Source organism: Arvicanthis niloticus, chromosome 27 (genome assembly GCF_011762505.2).
Source record: "Arvicanthis niloticus isolate mArvNil1 chromosome 27, mArvNil1.pat.X, whole genome shotgun sequence".
In the NCBI taxonomy this organism is placed as follows: Eukaryota; Metazoa; Chordata; class Mammalia; order Rodentia; family Muridae; genus Arvicanthis; species Arvicanthis niloticus.
The window spans coordinates 17752502-17778991 of NC_133435.1; the positions used below are offsets into that span (position 1 = coordinate 17752502).

General features: G+C 37.0%; 1 protein-coding gene across 10 annotated transcripts in view; it reads right to left on the minus strand.

Annotated features, from left to right (window-relative positions):
* Positions 1 to 26490, minus strand: part of Tcf12 (transcription factor 12) — a 271626-nt gene that overhangs the window by 68649 nt on the left and 176487 nt on the right. For 9 of the 10 annotated variants that reach the window (XM_076926247.1, XM_076926244.1, XM_076926250.1 and 6 more), the window contains 2 exons: positions 6657 to 6792; positions 1503 to 1555 (listed from right to left, as the gene is read on the minus strand). In XM_076926247.1, the coding sequence (XP_076782362.1) occupies positions 1503 to 1555; positions 6657 to 6792 (189 nt within the window). The remainder of the gene's footprint in view (positions 1 to 1502; positions 1556 to 6656; positions 6793 to 26490) is intronic. The other variant, XM_076926257.1, reaches the window with a different exon arrangement.

The window sequence follows — 26490 nt, forward strand, 5'->3', positions numbered from 1 at the left end:
GTTATACTACCTACCTACCTCTGCACAGCACATAACTTTTAAAATGTAAATTGTACAACTATTTTTAGCTGCTGCTGAAATTCCTGTCTTCAGGAATAATGATTTGAAGCATTGTTCATTTTGTTTATCAAGCAGCTATTCAGCATCTAGTGGGACCAAGTGCTTAAGCAAGCAAAAGCTTTTCGGATGCTTGCAGCTGCAATCCAACCTTCCAGGTAGGCTGAAGGTTCAGAGTACAGCTGCCCTATGCTTCGTAAAACTCAGATCCATCTGGAATTGAGTTTCAAAAATTTCAATTCGACTTTTCATGTACCACTCGGAAAAGAAGGTAGGGGCAGGACATAACTGAGAAGGAATGCAAACAACCAAAAGATGACTTCTGTACTTTACCCTTCAAAAGAAATAAAAAGCTCAGGCCCATGCTGCCTCCTCTAGATTGCTACTTGTCAAGCAGGATATTTCTTTCAGTCCAAACTCTGATGAGCTGTGACTCATCTGGCAGCACCTGCGCCCATGTGTTAAGTATTGCCCAATAAAAGCCTAACACCATTTACACAACAAAGAATGTACCCTTCAAGGCGGGGGTGGGAGGGGGTAGGGGGTGAGGGGTAGGGGGAGGAGGAGAGGAGTCTACCAGCCTCAATGACCATGTGCTCTACACACAGAGAATAAAACCCTTTCCCTTCTCACCAGAGGTTTTTAAACTATGGGTGGATTAATAACGTAAGTTTATCTACAAATACTTCTACTGCTTCAAAGAGCAAGGATATTAACAGCACAAACACTCCTACAGTATTAGGTTACCACAGCCATTAATGATTGTTTTACCAACCTCTCCCAGCCTCCTGCATCAAAGCTCTTTATTCTCAAAGGATACATTTTTGAGAAAGTAGGGAATCAACAAACTAGTGTGAAAGCTTTCCTGATGCTAGACTGAAGTTGGGAAAGGCTTAATGAAGGCTTTAAAATCCACAAGGGCTTCACAATGAACATCTGACTTGGTGATTTATACATATTAATAACCTCAGTCCTACTGAGGCAAGCTGAGCCAAACATGTCTTACGAATCTTAATGTCTTTAGCTCCATTGGGATTATTACAAATGTAAATTTCTAAGATTCTCAGCTATTAATCTCTGTCTGTCCTCCTGTTCAGCAACATAATGACTAATTAAACATCAAAAGACCTGCACAGGAGATCTTCTTTGACAGCTACAGGCCTAGTTTTCTTCCCAAGAGGGGAATTCAAATGACAGAGACTGGGAGTGACAGCATATAAGTAAGCTACAAATCACTGCACAGAAAACAAAAAGCCTAACCTTAAGAGTGGATTTATCTCAATCAATGATTTTGTTAAGCAACGAACAGTTACTATGTAAAGTATGCCCACAGGCACCAGTCGAATCCATTTTTGTAACAAGTAAATTCTCAATACTTGACATCAATGTATTTAACGTCAAATTAAAAAAAAAAAAAAAAAAAAAAAAAAAAAAAGAGTACTTACAGAAGAAGGTAGGCCAGGAGGCACCTTTCTTACTTTCTTTGCTTGTAAAGGATCTGAACATGGAGAACAAAATGTTTCATTAACATTTTCATTAGGGGAAAAAATCCAAACAGACTTCAAATGAACAGGAAACGGCCCCTGACCCCCACGATTTCTCTTTTTTCTAATACTGTAACTGAGTATGGAATACAAGAATGACAGTACTGGCTCTTCTCCTAAGTTTGAAAGGTAACAGTAAGTGTAGTAAAGAAAGAAGGAAAGCACACCAATACCACAAACAGCAAAGGAGAAAGGACGCCTTTAGAGCCTGGTATGCCATGAGTGTTTCACTACTTCACACATGTCAGCTCACTGGAGGTGGAACTCTGCAACAGGTCTAACAGTACACTTTCTTAACAAAGTGCATCAGATGAAGAACTAGGCTCAAAGAGATATTTTAAAAACTTAAACAAAAACAAAAAAAAAAAAAACCCTTAATAACAGCAAATGCTGTATTACAAATACTATGTATAAAATTTGAAATAAAATTTAACAAATGAAAAACTAAGGTTATAATAACATTGCTACAAAAGCAATGAAATAAAGCCAATATACACATCTAGTATTATGGGCATTTACTTTGGTAGTATGCGAGTAAAACTGAAACTTCAGCACTAAGGTACAATTGGGACTTTTATTCCTTTCTAGGAAATGAAGACACAGAGAAAGTGCATCTCTTATTTTGCTTTAAATTGTGTGTGTGTGTGTGCGCGCACACACACGTGCAAATGTGTATATAAACATGTACATATGCATACGTGAGTGCAGGTGCATGTTTAAGTACTGGTACCTTTGGAGTCGAAGTCTAGAAGAGGATGTTGGACTTTCTGGAGCTTGGAATTACATACAGATGGTTATAAGCTGCCACATGGTGTGAGACTAAATTTGATTCCTTTGCAAGAGCAGTATGCTGAGCTCATAGCTTTAGATCCAAAGAAGTGTATTTTGAAGATAAATTAATATAAATGAAAAGACAATTTTCATTTGTCTAACTTGGTATTCTAATTTCACTTGTCTATTAAAAATTGTAACTTTTCTACATTACTTTTTGAAAAGTGATACACACAGCTTTCCAACCATACAGAAATAATGGATCTAATTCAGGGTTTTCAGAGGCATTCACTGTTAAAGAAAGCTGACATAAAACAAGCCTTGTATTCTTTAAAACTGCAAAACACGAGAATTTAAAAAAGCATTTAAATGATACTACACAATAAAACATAATTTCATAAAGATTGAAACATATTTAAATCTGGTCTGTGAATTCTGTAGAAGGCTATAAAGTGAAAAAAGCAACTCTATAAGCAGCATGTGGAAAAATACAATAAAAAGGGCAAAAAGCATTCATCACTATGGCTATCCCTTCTGTAAGAGGTATCCTACATTTCCTTATAACAGAAGCACTATAAAGAAACAACATCTGGCATACTCTGTATTTCTTAAATTTACAGCAAAATTTTTGTTCTTGGTGAGTTGTTTCAACTAATTCCTTGAGCAAAAGCTACACTTTATACAAAATCAATTAAGGAAATGTTTCTATGCTTAGAGTCATCTGGCTATTTTCCTTTGATATCTCATCACTAGCCATATACCATCACCAGTCTGGGATTCACAGTCTAGTTTGGGAATGTTGCAAACTGTGATGGAGGGTAAGCTAGCGGTATTCAATTTAGAAGCCATAAGTACCTGGGCAGGTTACTTTAACCTCTTTATGTTTCAGATCCTTTAGTTGTATGAAGAGGTAGACACCACCTCTCCTGTAAGTTTCATAATATGTGGTAATACATGAAATATGCTCATTGCATTGCCTAACATTTGTGACACTTTGATAATGTTTAAAATGTATGCCCTAGGGGTGTATGTATGCCTGCATGTGTATGTACCACATGTAGGCAGTGCCCATGGGGGCCAGAAGAGAAGATGCCCTGAGACGGAAATTACAGACAGGGTGCTGGGAATTATCCAAGTCATCTGGAAGAGCAACCTGTGCTCTAATCTACTGAGCTATCTCTTGTCCCACACTTAATGACTTTTAGCTTGTATTTATGTAGACCGAAAACAATTACAAATAGATAGTTACTGCTCTTCAGATTGATGTAGCTCTAAAGTTCTTGTAAGTGCTCACATTTTACCAGACACTGCACCTGTCATGTGAATGAGATGTTAAGATTAAGAACAGCAATGGGCAACATAACAATAATTTACTACTTGATAACCACACAGGAAATGGATAGGACTCCTCTGAGCATCAAGAGAAACACCACACACTGTACTCCATTTTGTCTCCTTATTTATAACCTAATGTTAACATTACAACCTCACAGTTTTGAAAAGACACAGAAGATAAGCAGTAGTGTCCATAAATCATAGTCAAATTGAAGCTTTAATTCATGGAAAACTTGCATTTTAAGCCTGGATTTTAATGTATTCCTATTCTTTTCTAGTTATTCAATAGTTGGTTTTCTTTTGGTAATAGAATACTGGCAGGGATTAATTCTTTGCGATAGTGTGTCTTCAGGGTCTATGAAGACACTCCTAGAGACTAACCTAATATAGACTCAATGAAAGTTATTACTAGGTTAACAAACTCAATCAGGTGGACAAGTGGAACATAGATGTATAACATTTTGAAAGTTATCATTCTTTTTAAAAAATATTTATTTATTTATTTATTTATTTATTTATTTATTACACAGCATTCTGCCTGCATATATGCCTGTAGTCCAGAAGACGGCACCAGATCTCATTAATGATAGTTACAAACCAGCAGGTGGTTGCTGGGAATTAAATTTAGGACTTTTGGGAAGACCAGAGTTTCTTAACCTCTGAGCCATCTCTCCAGCCCAAAAGCTATCATTCTTTAATAACAAAAAGAATGTTGGTCTCAACTATCAGGGCTGATTCTAATAGCACCCACACATATTACGTGACTATGTTCTTACAAAATAAAGACATTTATCAGAATTCTCTTCTGGATGTGGTGATCCATCACTGCATCCTTTCTATGTACCTCATTCCTACTTTAGACCTAGAAACTAGAACACCAAAATATATGGTTTGATAAGTAGATATATTAGCTGGAGGCAGTCAGCAAATATTTGTGCAACCAGGGATTATAATACATTCTCCTTTGGTTTACATTTACTTAAGATGCTGGTCTACCTTCATTATCAACATGTTTTACAATATATTTACATTAATTTTTAATTAATTTTATCATAGTAAATTAATTATATCATATATGTGATATATAATATATAATTAATATATGATACATATTTTATATTAAATTTCATTTTCTTATGTTAAAAATCATTTTAAACAATGATAAGATAGAAAGTGTTACAGAATACACAGCAGTGCAAAACAGACTGGTTTTGTCAGGATAGATGGATGAGTGAAGGGATATAAGCACACACACAACTGACATAAGAAATAAAGCTGTAAGGGAGGAGTATGATGCTACTATACAGCTTCTTTCTGCATGCCGCTCGGAACTAACAACAGTGTCAGTGTACTAGATACCATTCTGTTGTCTACTTTCATGTCAGTAAGTTATGTTCTGTTCATTTTACCTGAATTTTAATGGAAAAGTAAAGAAGTAACTAGTATATAAACAGACAAACAAAAACAACAGCAAAAACCTCACTGGACTTAAGACTCAAAAACCTTAAAACTTATCCCAGTGAGTGACCTACTAATGATTATGTATGTGACATCTTCTGAGTCTTAATTTTTACATTAAACTCAAGATTAAAGTCATGAACTAACAGGATTATTGTCCTGTTGAGACAGGAATTTATGAAATTATTTAGTAAGCCATTCAGTAATATCTTCATCTCGTTAAAAACTAGATGTTAATAATAGAAGATAAAACTTCCATTTAAGAAGAAATAACTTGTAAGTTAGAAGAAGAAAACTAGGCTAAATTCTCTCATGTTCCAAAATATAAAGTTGTTTGCTGAAAAACTGTTAAAATTATGGTTTCAGTTGGGTGGTGGTGTTTAATCCCAGCACTTGGGAGGCAGAGATCAGTGGATCTCTGAGTTCAAGGCTAGCCTGGTCTACTGAGTGAATTCCAGGACAGCCAGGGATACAAAGAAAAACCCTGTCTCTAAAAAACGATGGATTCATACAGCTGCCCAAACAAGACCTGAAAAATAACATTAATACACATGTTAACACAGAAGGGAAAGAACCTCAAGGGCCTTCATTCTACTAAAGTGCAAGTGGAAGAAATGGCCTCCCCTATGGGAGAGAGCTCCTCGGTTACCAAATCCTAAAGGGTCAGCAATGAAATTATACACATAAAAGTAACACTGTATGGATTGACCAGGTTAAACTTATATATTTAGGAATATACATGTGAAACAACAATTAAACAAGGCCATGAACTTGAGAGTAAGGTGAGAATCATGGGATGGGGTGAAGGGAGAAAGAGAAGGGAGATATAATTTCAAAAACACCAAAAATTTATTATAAATTAAAAATGGTTTTAAGGTAGCACAGTATATATATATACAGCACACAATGCTCATAGTGATGAAAATTAGGTTTAAATATTGAATTGTCAGCCAAGACTACTTATAATTACTTAAACCTTGAATTCAAAGTGAGTGAGTTTTTTCTAATAGTAGGAACTCTGACCAAACATTATTCATTATGTATCTAACACATACAGAATAGTATCCCTTACCTGAAATGCTTGCTGCCAGATGTGTTTTAGTCTTCAGATTAGGACTATCCGTATACACATAATGCAGTATCTTGGGGGCAGAGCCCATACGTAAAGACTGTGTTTATGTTTCACATACACCTTTTCTACACAGTCCAAAGGTAATTTTGTACATATTTTAGTGTGCTTCATGGCTGTGGCCCATCTCAGGAGGTGAGGTATAAAATGTCAGTATTTAGTAGGTTTCAAACTTTAGTTCTCTGGATTTTAGAATTTGGATTAGAAATACTCAGCCTATATATTATTTGTATGTAAATATACCCTGACTTCCAAATGATGACTTAGAAAGTACATTACCTCTCATTAAAAGCACAGCCAGAAGTACAGACTAAAGGAGTGGGGTCACTGAGTAGACAAGTTTCTCTGTGTCAAACACTCACCGAGAGCTGCAGAATCATGGAGCGGTCTTCTTCTAGAACTTGTGGCAGAGAAGGAGTAGTATGGTGTTCCAGGTTTTCCTGAAGAAGACAGCTGAGCTGGGCTTCCAAGTCCTAGATCTTGTCTCAGGAGACTAGACTATAAAACAAAGCCAAGGACAAACAAGTCATCTTGTTGCTAGTGACCAAGCTCATCACTTCTGAATAACCAACACTGCCTTAATCAATGCCTTAAAAGGAATCAATAAATACTTTAAATTTAATTCAGTCAGTGATTTTAGACTATTCTTTTTTTCCTTTACCTTTACATTGCCTACTTTATGCTGTTGTTTTTGTTGTTTTTTTTAAAGACAATTTTAGAATTAAGTGGAATATGATTTATTGGCCATCAACCAAGATGACAGCTGATTCTTGAGGTATGGACTTATGGCTAGACTTGATTCTTCTTCTTCTTTTTTTTAATAGAACTCCAGAATTTTAAGATTTTCACTTCAGAATAAATAGTGTTAGGGCTGAACACATAAATCTTGAGAACAAGGAGTTTCTTGCAGACTTCTCCAGCTGGGTAGTGTTATCATTGTACAGATTCCTCCTTCAATTCTGTAGAGCAGCCTGCATCACTGGGAGGCAGATACAAGCATGCTTGATTATCACAGAATACTAGACATGTTCATGCAGATGACCCACATATTCACACATCCTGCTTTGAAGGCTGGCAGAGACTGATATATAATCAAATATCATCAAGTGCTGTACCAGTTCACAGAGTCCAACTCCACTAGCATGGGGGCAGACAGGGATTCCAAACGTTTTGGCCATCAGAAATACGAAGGGTTTTCATCGACACTTCTGCAGCTGTCAATCTGAAAAAACTGCAAAGCATTTGCCTGTGGGAGGTTTTTGTTGTTGCGTGTATGTGTGTAGCCCTGGTTATTCTAGAACTCACTCTGTAAACCAGGCTGTCCTCAAACTCAAAAAGAGAGATCTACTTGCCTCTGCCTCCTGAGTGCTGGGATTAAAGGCAGGCCCCACTATATCCAGCTTGTCTGTTCTTTACTAATTATGTGAACTCATTTTAATCTTAGGGCTGAAACACATTTTGGTGACTAAGTGATTCTATCCTTTAATTATAAGAATACTTTTGAAAGTGGTCGCCTAGACTTTGCTTGAAGACTTTCATGATCATTCAGGCAGCTGATTCTATTTTTCCTACTCTTCTTTTTGGATAGCTATTACCATTTGAAGAATGCCCATATTTATACGACTAGTCCTTCTTGCTTTTTGTCACTTGTTTCATGACATGGAAGAAGGAGTCATGCTCCACATCCCTGACACTGTCGTCTAAATCCTCCGTCATGTGACGTACAATGCCTCAGATGCTCTATGGGAAAACCCACCTACTATGTGAATGTAAGGCTGAATTGAAGGTGGTCTTGTCTCATGGCTCTTCACTCTGCTTCATGCCCTCATGTCAGACTTTAGTTTATGCTTCTTGGTCTCAAGTATAAGACCTAAGATGTGCCACATGTATCTTAAATTCTTTGATAAAAATGTATCTTGTTCTATTTGGCCCATGATAATTATCCACCCTGCCTTCTTAATATTTGTAGTCTATGAATGACATTTGCCAGGTTTCCTAATATCTAGGACAAAAAAAAATAATAAAAAAACCTCAAAGGATGCTTTCAGGTAAGAAAACAGATTCCTCCAGCTTTTTACTATATTTTCCTGCTATATACTTAATACTCTATCATCTTCATATTCTTAGTAATCCGGTCAGTACTGAACATCACCACATGCTAAAATAAACTTGCTCCTGTCAGAAGAGTGAGCAGAATTTGAGAAGCATAGCCACTATATTCCAGTCACTGCCTCAATTCTAAAAGTAAAAACCAACCAACCAACCAACCAACCAACAAACAAACAAACACCAAAAAACTAAGTTGCATGACTTTTCTGTTTCAGCACTAAAAAATACTATGGTATTATTCACAGAGCATAAAATTAACTGTTGAGAAGTACCCTAGCAGTGGGATTCAATAAACATATCTTGTCCAACCATTTCCTGCATTAAGGACACTCATCCCTACAGCTACCATTCCTTTCTTCTTCCACCCATCCACACTAAGCAGTAACTCATTTGACTTTCCTCATTGGATGACAGTCACCATTCTGCTTTCTGCTCCTGTCAATTTTTCTATTCGGGCTAGTCCATATAAATGGAAGCATGCAATAGGTTTACATGACTTCTTTTGCTTAGTATGATGATTTTGAAACTTATCAACCTTCTGTGTGTGTGTATGTGTGTGTGAGTGTGTGCATGCATGGTGATGGTGATATGTGCACATGAATGAAGGTGCTCTAGAGTCCAAAAGAGACTACCAAATCCCCTGGAGTTGGAGTTAAAGGTATTTGTGAACCATCTGATTTAGGTGCCTGAAAATGAACTTGGGTCCTTCCTCTTCAAGAGCACATGTGTTCTTAACCACTGAGCCATCTCTCTAGCTCTTAGCTCTATGAGTTTTATTGTGAATCTCTTAAGCATTTCTAAAGAAACAATCAAACTGCTTGCAAATAAGGATAGTTTTACTTTGAATTTCCAATGCACTGCTGACTATAGTGAAATCAGGCAGCCTTGCTTTAGAGAAAGAATATATGATTGGCTATTTTTCAAGTTGAGGAAGTTCCTTCCTATTGTTAACTTGTTTTGTTTTGTTTTTTTTAAGATAATTTATTTATTTCATGCATGCGAGTACACTGTCGCTGTCTTCAGACGCACCCAGAAGAGGGCATCATATCCCATAGCAGATGGTTGTGAGCCACCATGTGGTTGCTGGGAATTGAACTCAGGACCTCTGGAAGAACAGTCAGTGCTCTTAATCGCTGAGCTATCTCTCCAGCCCCTTGTTTTTTCTTAAGATTTATTTTTATTTACGTGTGTGTGTATGAGAGAGAGAGAGAGAGAGAGAGAGAGAGAGAGAGAGAGAGAGAGAGAGAGAGAGCTCACAAATGCACACAGGTGTCCATAGAGGTATCAAACCCCCTAAAACAAGAGTTATAAGCACCTGTGAACTAGCTGGCATAAGTTATGGAAACTGAACTCAGGTCCTGTGGAAGAGCAGTGAATGTTTTTAATCATCAAGCCATCTTTCTAGTCCCCTATACACTCTTAAATGTTCTTTTCAGGAAAGGGTACTAGCTTGTGTTTTTGGCTTTTTGGAGCAGGTGGAGGACAGGGTCTCACAATGGAGCCCCCAGCTGGTCTGAAACTTGCTATATAAACCAAGCTGCCTGCCTCTGTTTTGCAAGTGCTGGGATTAAAGGCCTGTGCCTCACACCTGGCAGATTTTTGTTAAATGCCCTCCACCTACCCTCAATCAGTTGAGTGATTTTGTGTTTTTGTGTTTGTTTGTTTTTCCTTCACAGTATTACTGTGGTAAAGTAAGCTAGGCTGCTCAATTTTCCTGTGTTAAGCCATTTTCATATTCCTGGGACAAACTTACTTGGTCATAATGCTTAATCCTTATACTGCTGTCTTCAGTGAGCTAGCATTTTATAGGAGATTTTTTTTTTAAATGATATTCTAAATGGATAATAGTCTGCAAGCTCATTTTCCTTTCTGAGTCTGTGGCTTTGATATTGGTATAGTGCTGCCCCTAATGGAGGGAGGGAGTGTTTCAGAAGCAGGAGCATCATTTCACTTTACTGAAAAAGTCATCTGGCTCTGAGCCTTTCTTAATTGAAGAGGTCTATTACCAATTCTCGCTTTCCTCTATTTAATTCTGAGCCAGTCTTCACAGTATATATTTCTAGGAATCTGTTCATTTCATTAGAATATGTGTTGGCAAATGCTTATGGCATTTCTTTTTTTTTTTTTTTTTTCCATGAAGCCAGGAGTGATGTGACTTTTTCATTTCTGATTCAAGTTATTATTCAACCAATCCAGGAATAAGTTTTTCAGTTTTGTTGGTCTTCTCAAGGAGCCAACATTTTTAAATTAATTAATTTTAAGGAGCCAACTTTTAAAGTATATATAATCCACACTGGTCTAGAACTTACTATACAGAGCAGGTAGGACTCAATTCTGTAACTCTGTTTAGCCTTCCAAGTGCTGGACATACTTTGCGAAGGACAAATTTGACTTTGTTGCTGGTTTTCTCTCCTGTCTTCTGGTTTGTTGTGTTTATATATGTTCTAATCATTACAGTTTCTTTTTTTTTCCCCTTCAGTTTGGTCCATTTTTATTCATTCTAGTTTATTTTTAATTAATTAAATTTTTATGTGTATGGGTCTTTGGTTTGTGCACAACATGAGTGCCTCGCACCTAGGGAGGCCAGCAGAGGACATTAGGTCCTGAGGCTGGAGTTACAGGTAGTTGTAAGGCACTATGGGAATGTTGTGACACAAACTAGGGTCCTCTGCAAGATGGACTGGTGCTCTTCACCATTCAACCACATCTCCAGCCCGTTCTTCCTTTTCTGGTTTCTAAAACTGCAAACTTAGGGTCCTTATTTGAGTTTGCACCTGTGCTTTCTTACATTTGGTATTGCTGTGTGCCAAAAGTAGCCCTGAGCTTGTGATTCTGCCTCAGCAGAGTTCTAACTCATCTGGTGTGTTGCTTCTTTAAAGCTCGTGTGACAATGAAGCAGTGTATATGAAACAAAGTGCTAAATCAGCCAAAAGCTGTCTTTTAGAAAGTCTTAACACAGTGCTCTCCAGATTCCTCAAAAGGCAAATTCTTTTTCTGACACAGCTGATGTATTTCTTTATAAAGTACAGAAGTGGGTAGAAGTTTAATTACCAGATATTATGTTATGTGAACAAAGAAGACTACACAGTATTAATGTAATTAATTAGCATTAATTATGTAAAACCCAACAGATAACAACATTCAACAGACTCTAAGAGAAAGGGGTGATCAGACTCAAAAAAAGAAAATATAGAGACAAAGTGTGGGACAGAAACTCAGGGAGGGGCCGTCTGGAGACCATTCTACCTTGGTATCCATCCCATGTGCAGTCACCAGAGATAGACACTGATATGGATGTCAGGAAGTGCATGCTGACAGGAGCCTGATACAGCTATCTCCTCAGAGGTCTGCCAGAGTCCGACATATCCAGAGGCAGATGCTCACAGCTAACCATTGATCTGATCAAGGGTTCCCAATGGAGAAGTTAGAAGACTGAAGGAGCTGAAAGGGTTTGTGGCCCCATGAGGAGAGCAACAATACCAACCAACCAGAGCTCCCCAGGATCTAAACCACCAGCCTGGGAGCACATAGGGAGGGACCCATGACTCCAGCTGTATATGTAGGGGAGGATGGCCTTGTTGGGCATAGGTGGGAGAAGAGATCCTTGGTCCCATGAAGGCTGAACACCAAGTGGAGAGGAATTCGTGGGTGGGGAGGTGGGAGTGGGGGGGTAGGTGGGGGCACATCCTCATAGAAGCAGAAGGGGAGATGGGATAGGGGGTTCCTGGATGCTGGGGGGAATGGGGTAACGGGATAAAATCTGAAATGTAAATATAATAGCCAATAAAAAAATAAAAAAAAGAAAAAGAAAAAGAAAAAAAAAAGAAATACTCTATCTGGGGGTCCATTTTTAGATTCAAGCCATGTACTTTGGCTGCCAACATGTTGATGTTGTTAAAGACAAGCTTTAACACAATAGGCAGGAATAAAAGTATTCCCAGGACAAAAAGGGCTAGCATGATCAAGCTATATATGCCATTCTTGAAGCCTGACCAAAATAGAAACACTGACCTAAGGCCATGGGTAATTTTATCTGCAGTATCTACTGCATCAATGCTCAGCAGAGCAGCATTCTTGAAATCCATAAGCTCACTGTGTAACGTTAAAACATCCAGAGAGGTGTTAGAATTATGCCAAATACACTGCAAGTGTCTTTAAACTTATTCCTAATTATAATGACTACCACTGTAAATTTGAGAACATGAATTTATTGTTATTTGGCATGACACTCGAGATGGCTCCTAACCCGTAAATTCTGAACCTCCTTTCAATAATTTGAATAGGATCAAGAGCATCAGTCTGTCTTCCAAATGCCTATCTAAATCCTCTTGTATATTCAACACATTAGTAACATTTTTTGCTAAATGATTAACAAAAGTAGTTGTCTTAATTTCTTGTGTCATAGCAATTGCAGAAGCTGTGGTGCTAGCAATTAATGTAATTAAAGCTGTTATACCAGCAATAGTCAAGCCCACTACACTCTTGCTTCTGCTTAAAGCCTGACTCAAATCTTCCAGTATTTGCAAGCTATTTTTAGAATACCAATGTTCGGTGACACTCAGGGCACTAACACAAAAGCTGGTTGACAGACCTCCGTAACTGATATGCTAGATTTCAAAACACAAATACAATTAGAAGGTGTACAATTAATGCAACTTACATTAAATACTGTAGAAGAAACAAAAGTATTTTTAACTTGACAATTAAAAGAGCCAAGGACAGGTAAGATTCTGCACAGAGCTTTACCAACCTAAGACATAAGTACAATGCTTTGGATAATGCATATTCCATGATGGATAAGAAAGGCATTCTTGTCAGAAAGACCTAAGACAGGCTCAGTCTCGTTAATAAAATAAAAATGGGGGAGAGGCGGAAAGGCTTTGAGACTGCTTGGCAAGAATCTGGCTTGGCAAGAATCTGGCATGGGCCAAGGACAAGGAAGTAGGCTTCAGGCAGGAATTTGACATTAGACTAGAACAAAGAAGTAATCTCAGGCACCAATCTAAATACTAGGCTAAAACAAAGAAGTAACTTCAGACAGGAATCTAAATGTTAGGCTAGAACAAGAAAGTAGGTTTCAGACATGAAAATGACTTTGGGCTAGGACAGGGAAGTAGGCTCAGATATTTTGGTCATCCTGATAAGCCCTTAGAAACAGTGATCTCAGGAATGCTCATGTAATTGGGTTTATTGTCCTGCTTGTTCTTTGACTATTTGTGTTTATTGTCTTGTTTGTTCCTTGACTATTTGCATCTATTGTATTGCTAGTCCTCAACCTAGAACTGACCTTAATACATGCATGTAATTAAAATGGTATAAAAGCAAAAGGGAGGAGGGGGGATGAGATAGGGGTTCTAGGGAGGGGAAATAGACAAAGGGGATAACATCTGAAATGTAAATAAAGAAAATATCCAATAAAAAATACTCTATGTTAAAATAAGTTCCATAAGCAATAATAACAGAGAAAATGAATAATTTAAATGTAAACACATATATATCCTACTCATCTCTCTCTCTCTGTATGTCTGTTTCTCTCTCTGTATGTCTGCCCTCCCACCCCCAGCCCCCAACAAAACTCTTAGCTATGGATCTTCTGATGACACTGTTTGAGAGCAGGGACCTAGAAATCATTGTTTCCACGGACGTTATGTATAAGTTTTAAACACCACATCTGTTTTGAATTTTTTCTTTTATTTTGCCTTTGACAGGCAGATGTAGGGTTTTTTTAAAATACCAAGATCAGAAATACATGGAACATATGATCTCCACATGATTGAAAGCACAAGACATGCACCTTAAAAATTTCTTTTAATGGGTGTGTGCTTTGCTCAATGTCAGAGTGATTGCCCTTGATAATTTTATCAGTATTTTCTCACATGAAAGACAAAGGAAGCTGTTCACTGAACATATAAAATAAATGAGATAGACATAAGTGTCTCTTATCAGACCTTTTCTAATGCTGTTATACAATTTTTTAAAACAATCTTTTATGTTTTAAAACCTTTATGCCAGGCAGTGGTGGCTCACACCTTTAATCCCAGCACTTGGGAGGCAGAGGCAGGCGGATTTCTGAGTTCGAGGCCAGCCTGGTCTACAGAGTGAGTTCCAGGACAGCCAGGGCTACACAGAGAAACCCTGTCTCGAAAAACCATAAAAAAAAACCAAACAAAAACAAAAAAAAACCCCAAAAACCTTTATGTGTAGGAGTGCTTTGCCTGAATGTACTCATGTGTACCACATGCATCCCTAGTGCATTCTAAGTTCAGAAGAGGCTGTCAGATCCCCTAGAATGAAGTTATAGTTGGTTATGAGATACCATGTGGATGTTGGGAAATAAATCAAGGTCCTCTATAAGAGCAACAATGTTCTTAAGCTGTTGAACTATCTCTTATAAAACCTTAAACAAACACTCCCAAAACAAAAAAACAAACAAAACCTAACCAAGTCAACTATCTCTATATTTAATTTTGTGTGTGTGTATACATAGGGGTGAGGGTTGAATGTGTAAATGCTATGGTTCATGTCTAGATGTCAAAGAACAATTTTGTAAAGTTAGTTTTTTCCATCTACCTTTATGTCGGTTCCATGTAATGAAATCAGGTGAGGTTACCTGGTTTGCTTAGCATGTACTTTTATTTGCTGAACCATCATCTCACTGGCCTCCTGCTAGTCAATTTTTTTTTTTTTTTTTTTTTTTTTTGGTTTGGTTTTTCGAGACAGGGTTTCTCTGTGTAGCCCTGGCTGTCCTGGAACTCACTCTGTAGACCAGGCTGGCCTCGAACTCAGAAATTCGCCTGTCTCTGCCTCCCAAGTGCTGGGATTAAAGGCGTGCGCCACCATGGCCTGGCAATTTTTTAAAGTTTTTTTTTTTTTTTTCCCCATGAGACACGGGAGGAGACGAGTGCGACCGAGAGGGATTCGAACACACGGGGTAGAGAGAGAGCGCAGAGGGACCTGGGCCCTCTGCAGGCGGACACCTTACGGGCTGCCTGTGCCACTGACGGTTCGCTCAAATTTTTACAAGTATATAAAATAATGATTTATTTAAGAGTTAACAACTGACATCCTTTCAGTCAAAATAGACTTATTTCTGAAATTACTTTCAATGAAACAGTGATGATTTCTCTATCATCTGTGGCCCTTTCTATGCTACAATGGAAGGGTTGAGCATTAAAACAGTCAGTCAGGCTGGCAGCCATAAAGTCTAGCTCTCTAGCCCTTTATACAGAATGCTTTTTTTGACCCCTAATCTGAGGACTCCAATAGTGTATTAAAGGGCTGAGTTCAGAGAGATCTGTTTACTTAAATAAAATAAAATATCACAAACAAAAAAACCCCTTGCACATAGGTTAAATCTTGATATCTTCTGAGATGTCAAGATGGTCGAAGTAAAGAAGCACAAAATAACCTAACTGGTGACAAGGAAAGTGCATTTTCATGTTTGTAAAAGGAGACCAAATAAGTATACTAATATCTTGGATAAAGTAAAGATGAACCAGCCACCCTAGGCTCAAATTCTGATTGGGATACTGGGCAAATGCTCTATTTGAACAAACTGTTCCTCTTCTCTCTATGCACGCATTACCAATAGCTCTTAGGCACTAGGGGAAGCAAGACTTTACAGTGTAAGTATGAAGCGGGGTCACAGAACATTCCTTTCATTTTTCTCTTTCCTCTGTAAGTTAGTGTGTGTGTGTGTGTGTGTGTGTGTGTGTGTTACTTCTTGGGCACAATACTTTTTGTTCTGTGTAATGGTGTGAGGTTTCAGGAGGTCAGGTCTGCCCTGAATTCAAGCTTATTGGGCTGTAATTCTCAACAGCTAAAGTAAGACTAGATGAAGAGAGAAGTGACAAGAATGGCAAACCCCTGGAGGGAGAGATGACTATTAAGAGTCTGAATCTAAAGGATATGACAGACCCAAGCTACATTAGCTCAATTCAAGAATAGAAAAAACAACACATGTTCTCCCAGGATTCAGCAGGAGTACATGCTTAGTGTGCACACACTGAAAAGTGAAATGTTAACCAAAGAATCTTGAATACGTAATAAATAGTGTACTCTTACCTACCTTTTGTTTGTTTCCCTACTTTTAAAAAATAAAAGCTTTGAGAAGATAATAAACAACACCAAAGATTCGCTAGTGGCATTTCCAATATACATCTCAGTAAATTTTACATCTTATGTAGGTCAAGTGAGAAAGCCTCTTTCTTTGTACAAGATTCCCAAAGTGAAGGATTCTCACTAACATATACACAGATATTAACGTGAAAAATGTAAGTAATTCCTAAATGACTCTGTGGACTAAATCCTAAAGCTGAGTTATCTGTGGAGGACAAACTGGGAGACTGAAAATGTACACAGACTATGTGAAAGACAAGACAAACTTCTAATGGGGACAAATGATTACTTGCTACTAACTAGTGTTGATAAGACTTTTCCTTCACTATAGACAAACCTGGACAGGAAATGCCCTATCTTCTTGTTTCACCATGATACCGATGCCAACAACACAGAGGCTGTGGTTCCTCTCAGCTGTCTGAACCACATAATACCTGTTTCCTCAGTGTGTAAGCTCTGTTATGACTTAATGAGGAAGACAAACATACTGGAGGTTACTTCCTAAACACTTCAGATAACTAACAGCCTGCTGACTACACAGACCCATTCTACACTGAAAGAAAGAAATACCAAGTTTAGGACACAATATCATCTGTAAGGACTTGACAATAAATAAAATCATGCCCAATAAATCAATAGAAAATATGACTAAAAATCAGAGCAAAATCATAAAAGCTTTATATTTTGATAGTCTACCAATATAATCATATAGTTTTCCCTTGTTACCTTAATTGTGTAGCTAACACCAAAGCAAAAGTGAGCTATTTTAATTTTATTTCACTAAAATAAAATTAGATCCCAGCACATATTATTGACTTTTTTTCCCTGCTTTAAAATAAATGAGACACACTATTGATTACGACTGATCTTGGCCTAGAGGTGTCTTAAGCAGAAAGAATACTAATGTCCCAGAGGATTGAGAACTAGACAGACCAGTTTTGTTTAGCCAAGCTGTCTTTTTTGTTCCAGGCAGAGTTAATACTCTGAAATGAGATAGCACTCATTTCTTATTACATCACTAGAGAAAAACCATTTTCATAGTCTCCTAAAACTTCATCTGTAAAAGATGTATTGAACAATGAGTAATTATCAATGGAAACTTTATCCTTTGAACTGCTAAGTCATATAGAAAGCCTCCAGGATGTAACATTTTACATTATGTATGATAAATCAGTCAGCGAAAGACTCCCTTCTTTATAAAGAACTTTAGGAATTCATGTGAGATACATTTTTGAGCTCGTTCCCTCCCTCCCTCCCTTCCTCCCTCCCTCCCTCCCTCATGTGTTTCTCTGTCTCTCCCTCCGTGGGTGACAGTTATGCTGGCTCTGAAATATGAACTTAAGAAAGCTCTATTGCTTAAATGTGTTGTGAACGTTAAGTAAAGGAATAAATAGTGGATTTGACAAATTTCTTAATGTGAACTCTTATTGGTTAGACTGGTAAAGACTGTAAATGTAATTTTATAGGAAGGAAAAAGAACACTTACACAAAACAGTAGCTAAAAGGATTCAGTTCACACAGCAGTAGTATGAGTATTCATTATCTTTACAGGGGAAATATATATGCAGATGGTAAATGCATGTTTGCTTTTTCAGACTACTTTTTTTTTAAACCATGAAATGGCTTGGTTTAAATATTTACTAAATATACTCATATCTATTGCTAGTTTCAAATTAAGTAAGGGCCCAATTAGCCCTATGTCCAAAACTATAAGCACCAGGCTAAGAGTTGTTGTGATTCACACCTCAGATCCTGGCTCTTACGAAGCTGAGATGAGAGGAATATCTGAAGCTAGCCTTATCTATAGAGTAAGACCCCATCACTAAAAAAATAAAAAATTAAGCATTAACTTAAGATTAAAAACTCCAAGTACTAAGTCTTTATCATTAATTTGTATTCTAAGAAGATAAGATTGAGAACACTAGTCACTTAATCTCAAAATATTTCTGCTGCATATTGCCTATGCAATGTCTAATTATATGCTTCCTTTACATTCATGAAATGGTTTACAGTCTCACTACATAAAGATAGGCAGCTGTTCAAAAGGTTTGTCTTCTCAAGGAGGGAGCACGCTTAACCTTAACAGAGAAGAGCAGAGCACTATCAGGGCACAGCTCCATTCTTGGCATCCCATTGCCACCTTTCTTGCTGTCACTGCATGATCAAGGCAAAAAACTATGCTCAGAGAAAAATTAGTAAAATGGTACAATTTTTATTTTATGTCTACTTCTCTTAATTTTAGAACAAAAATCTCAGGAGTTTGGCTGTAACTCCCATCTGAAGTTTCAGAGATTATGACAGGTGACTGCAGGGTAACCAGGTGTCCTTCATTTCAAGTTACACTCAATGAAAACTCTTAAAGAGTGAGAACTCAGGGCAAACAATAAATGGGCTTTAATATATCAGTCTGTTGATTTTCTACAAATGACTAAAAAACAATTTTAACTTTGGCAAACACTGACATGTATAAAATAATTGTATCTTGATGCTAACTTATTTACATTGAAATTTCAAGGCTGTCATCAGTTATCTACAAGCTACTAAAGTCCGTCCAAGAATCTCATCATACAGGGACACTCGTGCTGGGGTTATCATCTGAGAACAAAGCATTGTCAATGAGTAATCAATAGAACTGCAGACAATGAGCCGTTAATTACGACCCTCACAAATGTTTTGTCTAAGACAAGATTTCATTAAATGCTTTGTGTAACCTGCATAGCTTCAAGCCATTACCAACATTTGGACAGTATATTAATTCAGGGTGGGGGCTGAGAAGGAAGCATGTATTGAGAAACTGTAACAAAAGCCCAGCTGCTTCAAATATCTTCCTGGGTCAGTAACACACTAGTTACACCTAGCCAGGTTCTTTAATATGTTCCAAATCTTATTTTCTCAATATGAATCCTTGAAGTTTTAACTATCATTTCACTATGCTTTTAAATGTCATACAGGTTTGAGAAGATAATAACAGCCATCCTGTCACCGAAATTCACCCATTTCTGGCTTAAAAAGAAAACAAACTTACCTGCATGTGATTAAGTTTCTAAAGCATGTCAACTGAACAGAATTTTTAAAAATTTCCTTTAAGTATTAGCAGCAAAGAAAAAATTTATTATCTTAGTATTTAATTTTTTTATGAAAACTTTCACCCTTTCTCCCAAATTTTACACCAGCCAATAAAAATTTATCAGAGTAAAAGATGTAAGTTGCATACCAATTAAAAAAAAAAAACAAACTTCTTGAAGAGCATGGAATATGTTGGCAAGTACCTGCCAAGCATGAGAAAGAACAAAAAATACTTCCTAGAAAAAAAGCTGCATGAAGAAGATAAGCTAAACAAACATCCATCTGGATATATTACGTACTTAAGTACTTAAGTAATTGCAAAGATGAGAAGCCAACCTTTAATTTTATAAGTTTTTTTGGTTGTGGAAGGTATCCCTACTTCCAGAAAACTACTACAGAAATTTTACAAAGGCATATTTAAACAGTGTTGCTGGTGACCATAGTGTGTTTTCTTTTGAAATGTTGGTCTATGCTGTATAGGAGGAACTGGGACCTCAGAGAGAAGGTTTAATGGTTCCAGGCAACCCTTATTAAGAATAAGAGAAACTGTAACACCCCCTAACTCCTGAAGACTCCTCTTCTCAATTAACCACCTTTCCTGAATATTTGACTTTAGAAACTTTCTGTTAAAAAGAGCCCTGTGATGTTTTCCTAGGAACACAATAGTATTCTGAGACAACTTTTTCTTCAAAGCTTTTACATGGAACCGATTTTCACTCAGTATTCCTGAGGGTAGCACCTAACCCAATCTGGTGTTAGGCATGCAGTTAACATGTAACAGTTTACAAATCCACAAGTGGACAGCCTCAAGACTCTATTACTCTGAGAAATTTCATATCTACATGAAAGTAGAAGAAGTACAATAAATCGTCTAGTAGTCTCATTTTAACAGTTGATAACACTGAGTTATTGTTTGTAATGGTACATCTTGATTGTCAATTTGACTGGATTAAAAATCACCATAAAAAGACATTCTTGGATGTCTATGAGAGTGTTTCTATAAAGAATTAACTGAAAAGGAAGAATCCATCTTCAATGTGGGTAGCAATAGTCCATTAGCCAATATTCTATGTTGAATAAAAAGGAGAAAGTAGGGCTGGAGAGATGGTTCATAGGTTAAGAGCACTGGCTTCTCTTCCAGAGGCCCTGAGTTCAATTCCCAGCAACCACATGGTGGCTCACAACCATCTATAATGTAATCTGGTGCCCTCTTCTGGCCTGCAGGCATACATGCAGGCAGAACACTGTACACACAACAAACAAACAAACAAACAAACAAATCTTTTAAAAGGAAAAGAGAAAGTGAACTGAGTTCCCTGTTTCCTAACTGGATATCACAACCTGCTTTATACTCCTCCTGCCATGCCTTCCTCTTCAGGATGGAAGGTACTCTTAACTGTGAGCCAAATACATCTTCTCCTTTAAGTTGCTTCTTGTATGGTATTTGATCACAGCAATGAGAAAAGTCCCTAAAATTATACTATTTACTTTGCCATTTCCAAGTGTTCAAAATTGACAATAATCTTTGAAACTATAATAACTTATCATATAAGATTTACTATGTAGGTACAAGTTTTTGTATGTTTCAAGTATTTAATCTGTATACCAAAGCAAAACTGTCAATTTTTAAGAGTCAACAGGAACAGAAAGTGAAGCAGTTTCCTTGACAAGAAACTCTTACGAAAATCTAATTCTCATTGGTGGAAAATTATAACTGTTTATTAACTTATACATTAAGATTTTCCTCCCACAGAATTTGTTTTACTATGTTCTAAGCTCATTAAGCCCAGATTAAATTACCTGGTTCAGATCTTCAAATTTTTTTCTAGCTACTGTGTGTCTTGGACCCTTTCGTATGCTACTTTAAGAGAGCACTCCCACAGCAGAAGATGAACTTTGTTCTAAGAGATAGCTGTGCCTTACCCATTCTTCATGACCTCTTCAGTCCTCCAATCACCAATCTAATAATCCAGTCCTCAAAAGAGAACGCTGCAGCAAAGTCCAATATTCTCTGTGACACAGCCTCCTGCCTGTAAAGATGCCACCTCCCTTCCTACTTCACTTGCTCTTGTACCTCATAACTTAGTATCTTGATCTTTTTCTCCTAGTCCTAAACTTTAACCACGGTTTCATTTCCTTCCTTTGAAACTTAGAACATAAAGCCTATTACCTCAACCATTCTCTCCTTAGCACTGACATTTACCAGCTATTTAGTCTTAAGTAGATGGCATAGCTTGAGGCTTCAAGTTCCTTGGATAGTAAGCAGCAATAGCAATAATGACTTTAAGGTTAAAAAAAATAAAGATCACAGTACATCATCACATCAACATGTCAAACAGACCTGCAAATCTGATCACCACATCAAATTCAATTGCTTGCTGTTTTGTGATGTGAGTGACTGTCCTCCAAGCCAAGCAACCACCGTCTTTGTGATTTCAGCTGCATTCCCTTGCAAAAAGGATTATTGAAACTGGGATCTGCATGTAGGAGTGGAAAGGAAAGGGTCACAAGACCTTCATCTGACTACCCTACCCTGCAGCTCCCTACCTGCTGGATAAAATTCTCCCTGAACTGCATGTGTCTTGGGGGTGGGGCTACAGTATATAGGTTTGGGAAAGAAGTTCCAGCTGTGGGGAAACTCTCATTCCTGTTGGGTAAGGCTTTCTGGCTGTGGCCTGCTGGGGGGAGAATCACCCGCACTCTTGCAAAAAACTCCTCACCTATGCTCTGCAAGGAAGCCCAGTAAACTTTATTTGTTTCCCAGGGTGAACTTTGTGAAATTATGCCTTGGTTTTTGAAGAAGAAAAAGATGTTTCTTGCATCTTTTTCTAAGAAGGAGTTTTTAACAAGTTAGGTATTTAGTCTGCTGGTTATAAATAGAGTAAGAATTAACTGCATATATAATTTAATATCAATAATAATTTCTGGTGTTCTGCCTTAGAAGGATCACCAATAACAATCAGAAAGCCTTTTGCTTGTCACTACAAGAATCACAAGAATTGACTGTGATTTTTTTAAAAGTTATTTTTTAACATTAATAACCTATTTATTCATTTATTTAAATATTTTTGGTGTATGTGTGTGTAAAACTTGGTGAAGTCAGTTATTTTCTCTTACTGTGTGGGTTATGAGAACTGAATTCTTTGTTCTTGTTCTTATCAGATTTGGCATCCTTTTTACTGGCTGTGTGCAGAAAAATCCTTGATTTCTTCAATGGTAACAGAGTCCTCAGACTGAGTAGGGATTAGAATTAAGGAGCTTAACTTATTTTCGTTTTTTGTGTGTACATGAGGTCTATGCACATGTTTGTGTGGGGGTATGCAAGTGTGTATGCAGGTGTGTATATATGTGTTATGTGTCAATTGTGTTCTACAGCTTTCAAACTTATTCTTTGATACAAAGACTTTTCATGAGCCGTGGAGTTTATGTGCTGGCTAGGGCTTGGTAAACGGACTCCAGGCACCCGTTGATGATTTCTATCTCCCTGATGTGGTTATAGACACATGTTGCCATATCTCATTATTTACTTGGGTTCTGAAGATCCAAATTCAAAATTCAAAAAATTAAGTCTTAATGCTTGTGGGACAAGCATTTTATTGACTGAATCATCTCCCAAATCCCTCCTATTGCTACTTAATATTAAACATCCTAAATTCTTTATCTTCTCCATATGATGTTGTAATTTACATTATTAATATCTTCACTGAATGAGTTTTGATTAACTTATAACTATTTTGAAATATATTTGGTCTAGAAAATTAAATAGCATCAACTTTCTTGTTCTAATATTATAATAATTCAGACAAAGGGCAAGTTACCTATAGTACATTTTATTTATTTATTTTTTTAACTTTTTTTTTTTTTTTTCCCACGAGATGACGCGGGAAGACAGACGGGAGAGACGGTGGGACTCGAACTGGCGCACCAAGAGACGGGGCGCCCTCTGCGGGCGGGAGCCTTAAGGGCCGAGCCACCGGCGGTTCGCTTATAGTACATTTTATATCAATTACTTTTCTACTGCTGTGATAAAAATCCAAAACATGACATAGGTTCCTTATAAAAGAAAAGGTTTATTTAGTGTATGGTTCCACAGGGAGAACAGTCATTTATGGTGGGAAAGCATGGCAGTAAGTTAATAGGGTATATTTGCTGGAGCAGAAATGAAGTGCTCACATCCTAAAACACAAGAATGACACAGAGATAGCAAACCAAGAGTGGCTTAAACTTGAACTCTTAAAGACTGATCTGAGTAACATATATTCTCCAGCAAGGCCATACCTCCTATACCTCCCAATCAGCTCCACCAACTGGAAACCAAGTTTCAAAAGCCCGAGAATACAAGGGATACTTCATTCAACCAATCACAGATTTGCTGTCCTATAAAATCTTTAATCTTCATGGGAAAAGAACAGGCTAGAAGTATAACACTGGTCACAAATGACAGGCTCTGATTATAACAATTATCAGAAACATAAGTCTTCTCAGAAAAAATATTTAATTTTTGATGGAAAAGAGCAGAGCATGTTGTATAAAGAACCAGACAGAAAAAGTGTACAAATCTAGCAGGCCCAACCTTATGTTACTACTAGACAATTCCTGACACTGAGGCAGAAAGATGTTACCCATCTGTAATGAATAGAAATTGCTGCTTTCCAATTAGAAAGTAGGTGGACTTGGCTGGTAGCCTGCTTAGCCTGCTTAGTCTACAGCATGTCTGGAAGCTATCTGTTCTCATTGTAGTAGTGATTTTAACTGCACAAGTTAACAATTACTAGTAGTAACGCAAAGTAACTGTCATAGATGTGAAAAACAATTCTGTCTAGCAGATGAATGAAGGGCCTGCACCACCATCTTCAACACATCTACTTCCTACATGCCCAGAAAAAAAATGCTAGCCTTTAGTTAGTTCCTTATTTTTGCTCTATCAATATCACTGTTTAGATTCTCATTTGAGTTAGTTCTGTTACATCATCATATCATTTATTTACTGACAAGATGAAGTTACTTTTTTTTATATGTATGGGAGAGTGGCAACTTCTACTTTTGTTTGATTTTTTTTAAAAAAAAAATGCCTTTATTTTTAATTAAGTGTGTATACTTGTGTGTATGTGCTAGTTTGTTTTGTTTGGGTGCCTAAGGTAGCCGAAAGAGAGCACTGGATCCCCTGGACCAAGTTAAAATGGCTGAAAGCTATCCAATGTTAGTACTAAGAACCAACTCAGGGTCTTTGCAAGAGTTGTATACACTCTTAACTGCTGAGGCAGCTCTCCACAATTTTTTTTTTTTTTGATTTTTTTGAGACATAGTTTCATGACATAACTCTGACTTGCCAGAATCACTAAGTCGTCAGGGTAGTTTTAAATGTTGATCCTCCTGCCTCAGACTAGAAAGAACTGGATTTATATTGTGTGTAACTTTAACTTTTCTTTAAAAAGTTATTTGCTTATAATTTTAAATTATTAATTAATAACAGTGTTATACATTCAAAATATTTTAACAATATCTTTCATTCTTTTCATATGACCTGGAGTAATAATATTTCCAGTAGGTTTCCATATCTCTGGTCAATCTCCCATACACCTATATCAGAGTCTCATGTTGCTAAGAATATTTTCCTTTTTTAATCATGCCTCCATTTATGCTAAAACTCTTGAAGGATAAATGATAAATTCCCTGGGTAGTTATGCCAGTCCTTTCTTTGTAATTCAACCATCTCACACTATTAAGTAAATATTCTACACAAGCCAAACAAAAATGCTGTTAGAACACATAGTAAAGTATGTTCCATGCTTACCAGATTATTGACACCTTCTATTTGTTATGATCTAAATAAGTCAGCAGAAACACAAATAAGCAAGTACCCCACAATCTATATTCTTTGGCTGGGTTGTAAGGAAGAAAGCAGGAAAGACACACAGGGTCCTGCTGTCTTTCCCCAACATGCCTCCCCTTTGCTATGTCCAATTTGATCCATTTTGTATGGATTTGGAATTTTATACATCCTATAAAAACTTTTCCTTATATCAAAATCACATTAACTTTTCCAGTGTCATATTATTACCACATAATTTGAGATTACTATACTTTATTCAATAATTTTAATTATCTTCTACATATACAGAGCTGGTTTCTGCCAGCCTGTGGATAGCACATCTTCTAGTCTGTTGCTTGATTCAATTCTTAACTTATAAAGTAAAACAAGGAAATACTTAATTCATTTCTTTATGTTCTAAACAATCTTATAATATACACTGACTTGTTTGACATTTTTCAGTCAATAAAAGAATAAGCATTTAATAAAAGAAAAATCATCTTAAAATTCTTTAAAATTTATTAAAATTGCAAGCTTATAAGAGAATGACCTCAAAAAAAAATCTACCTAGAACTTAAAACAATTACTTAGGTTACTGAAATAATTCATGTCTTGCAATATGTTCCAAGTAAAAATGCTCACGGTTTTGAAATTATCCCAGAATATAAGCATAGAAATCGGCTACAAATGTGCTAATACCACTGTGTTCAGAACTTGGATTAAAACCACAGCAGTCTCACAAGATGGTGTCCTATTTGGGGAAAATAGGATTTTGGTTAAATTCAAATCAGTATTTCTTTAATGTCTTATGCTTTCTACCTCTTTTGTAAGAATTTCTGCGGGGGCTAGAAGAGAGGGCTCAGTAGTTAAGATTGCTTACTGTTCTTACAGAGGGTCTAGTTGATTCTCAGTGGGCACACTATGTAGCTTACAACCACCTCTGACTCTGGCTGTAGGAGAAATAGGCCCCTATGGGTACCGTAGACATGTGGCACACAGGCAGAAAAACGCATGCACATGTGCACACACACATACAAAAAATTAAAAGTTTTCTTTTTTTGTAAAGTAGTATTTATTTTTTGATGGATACA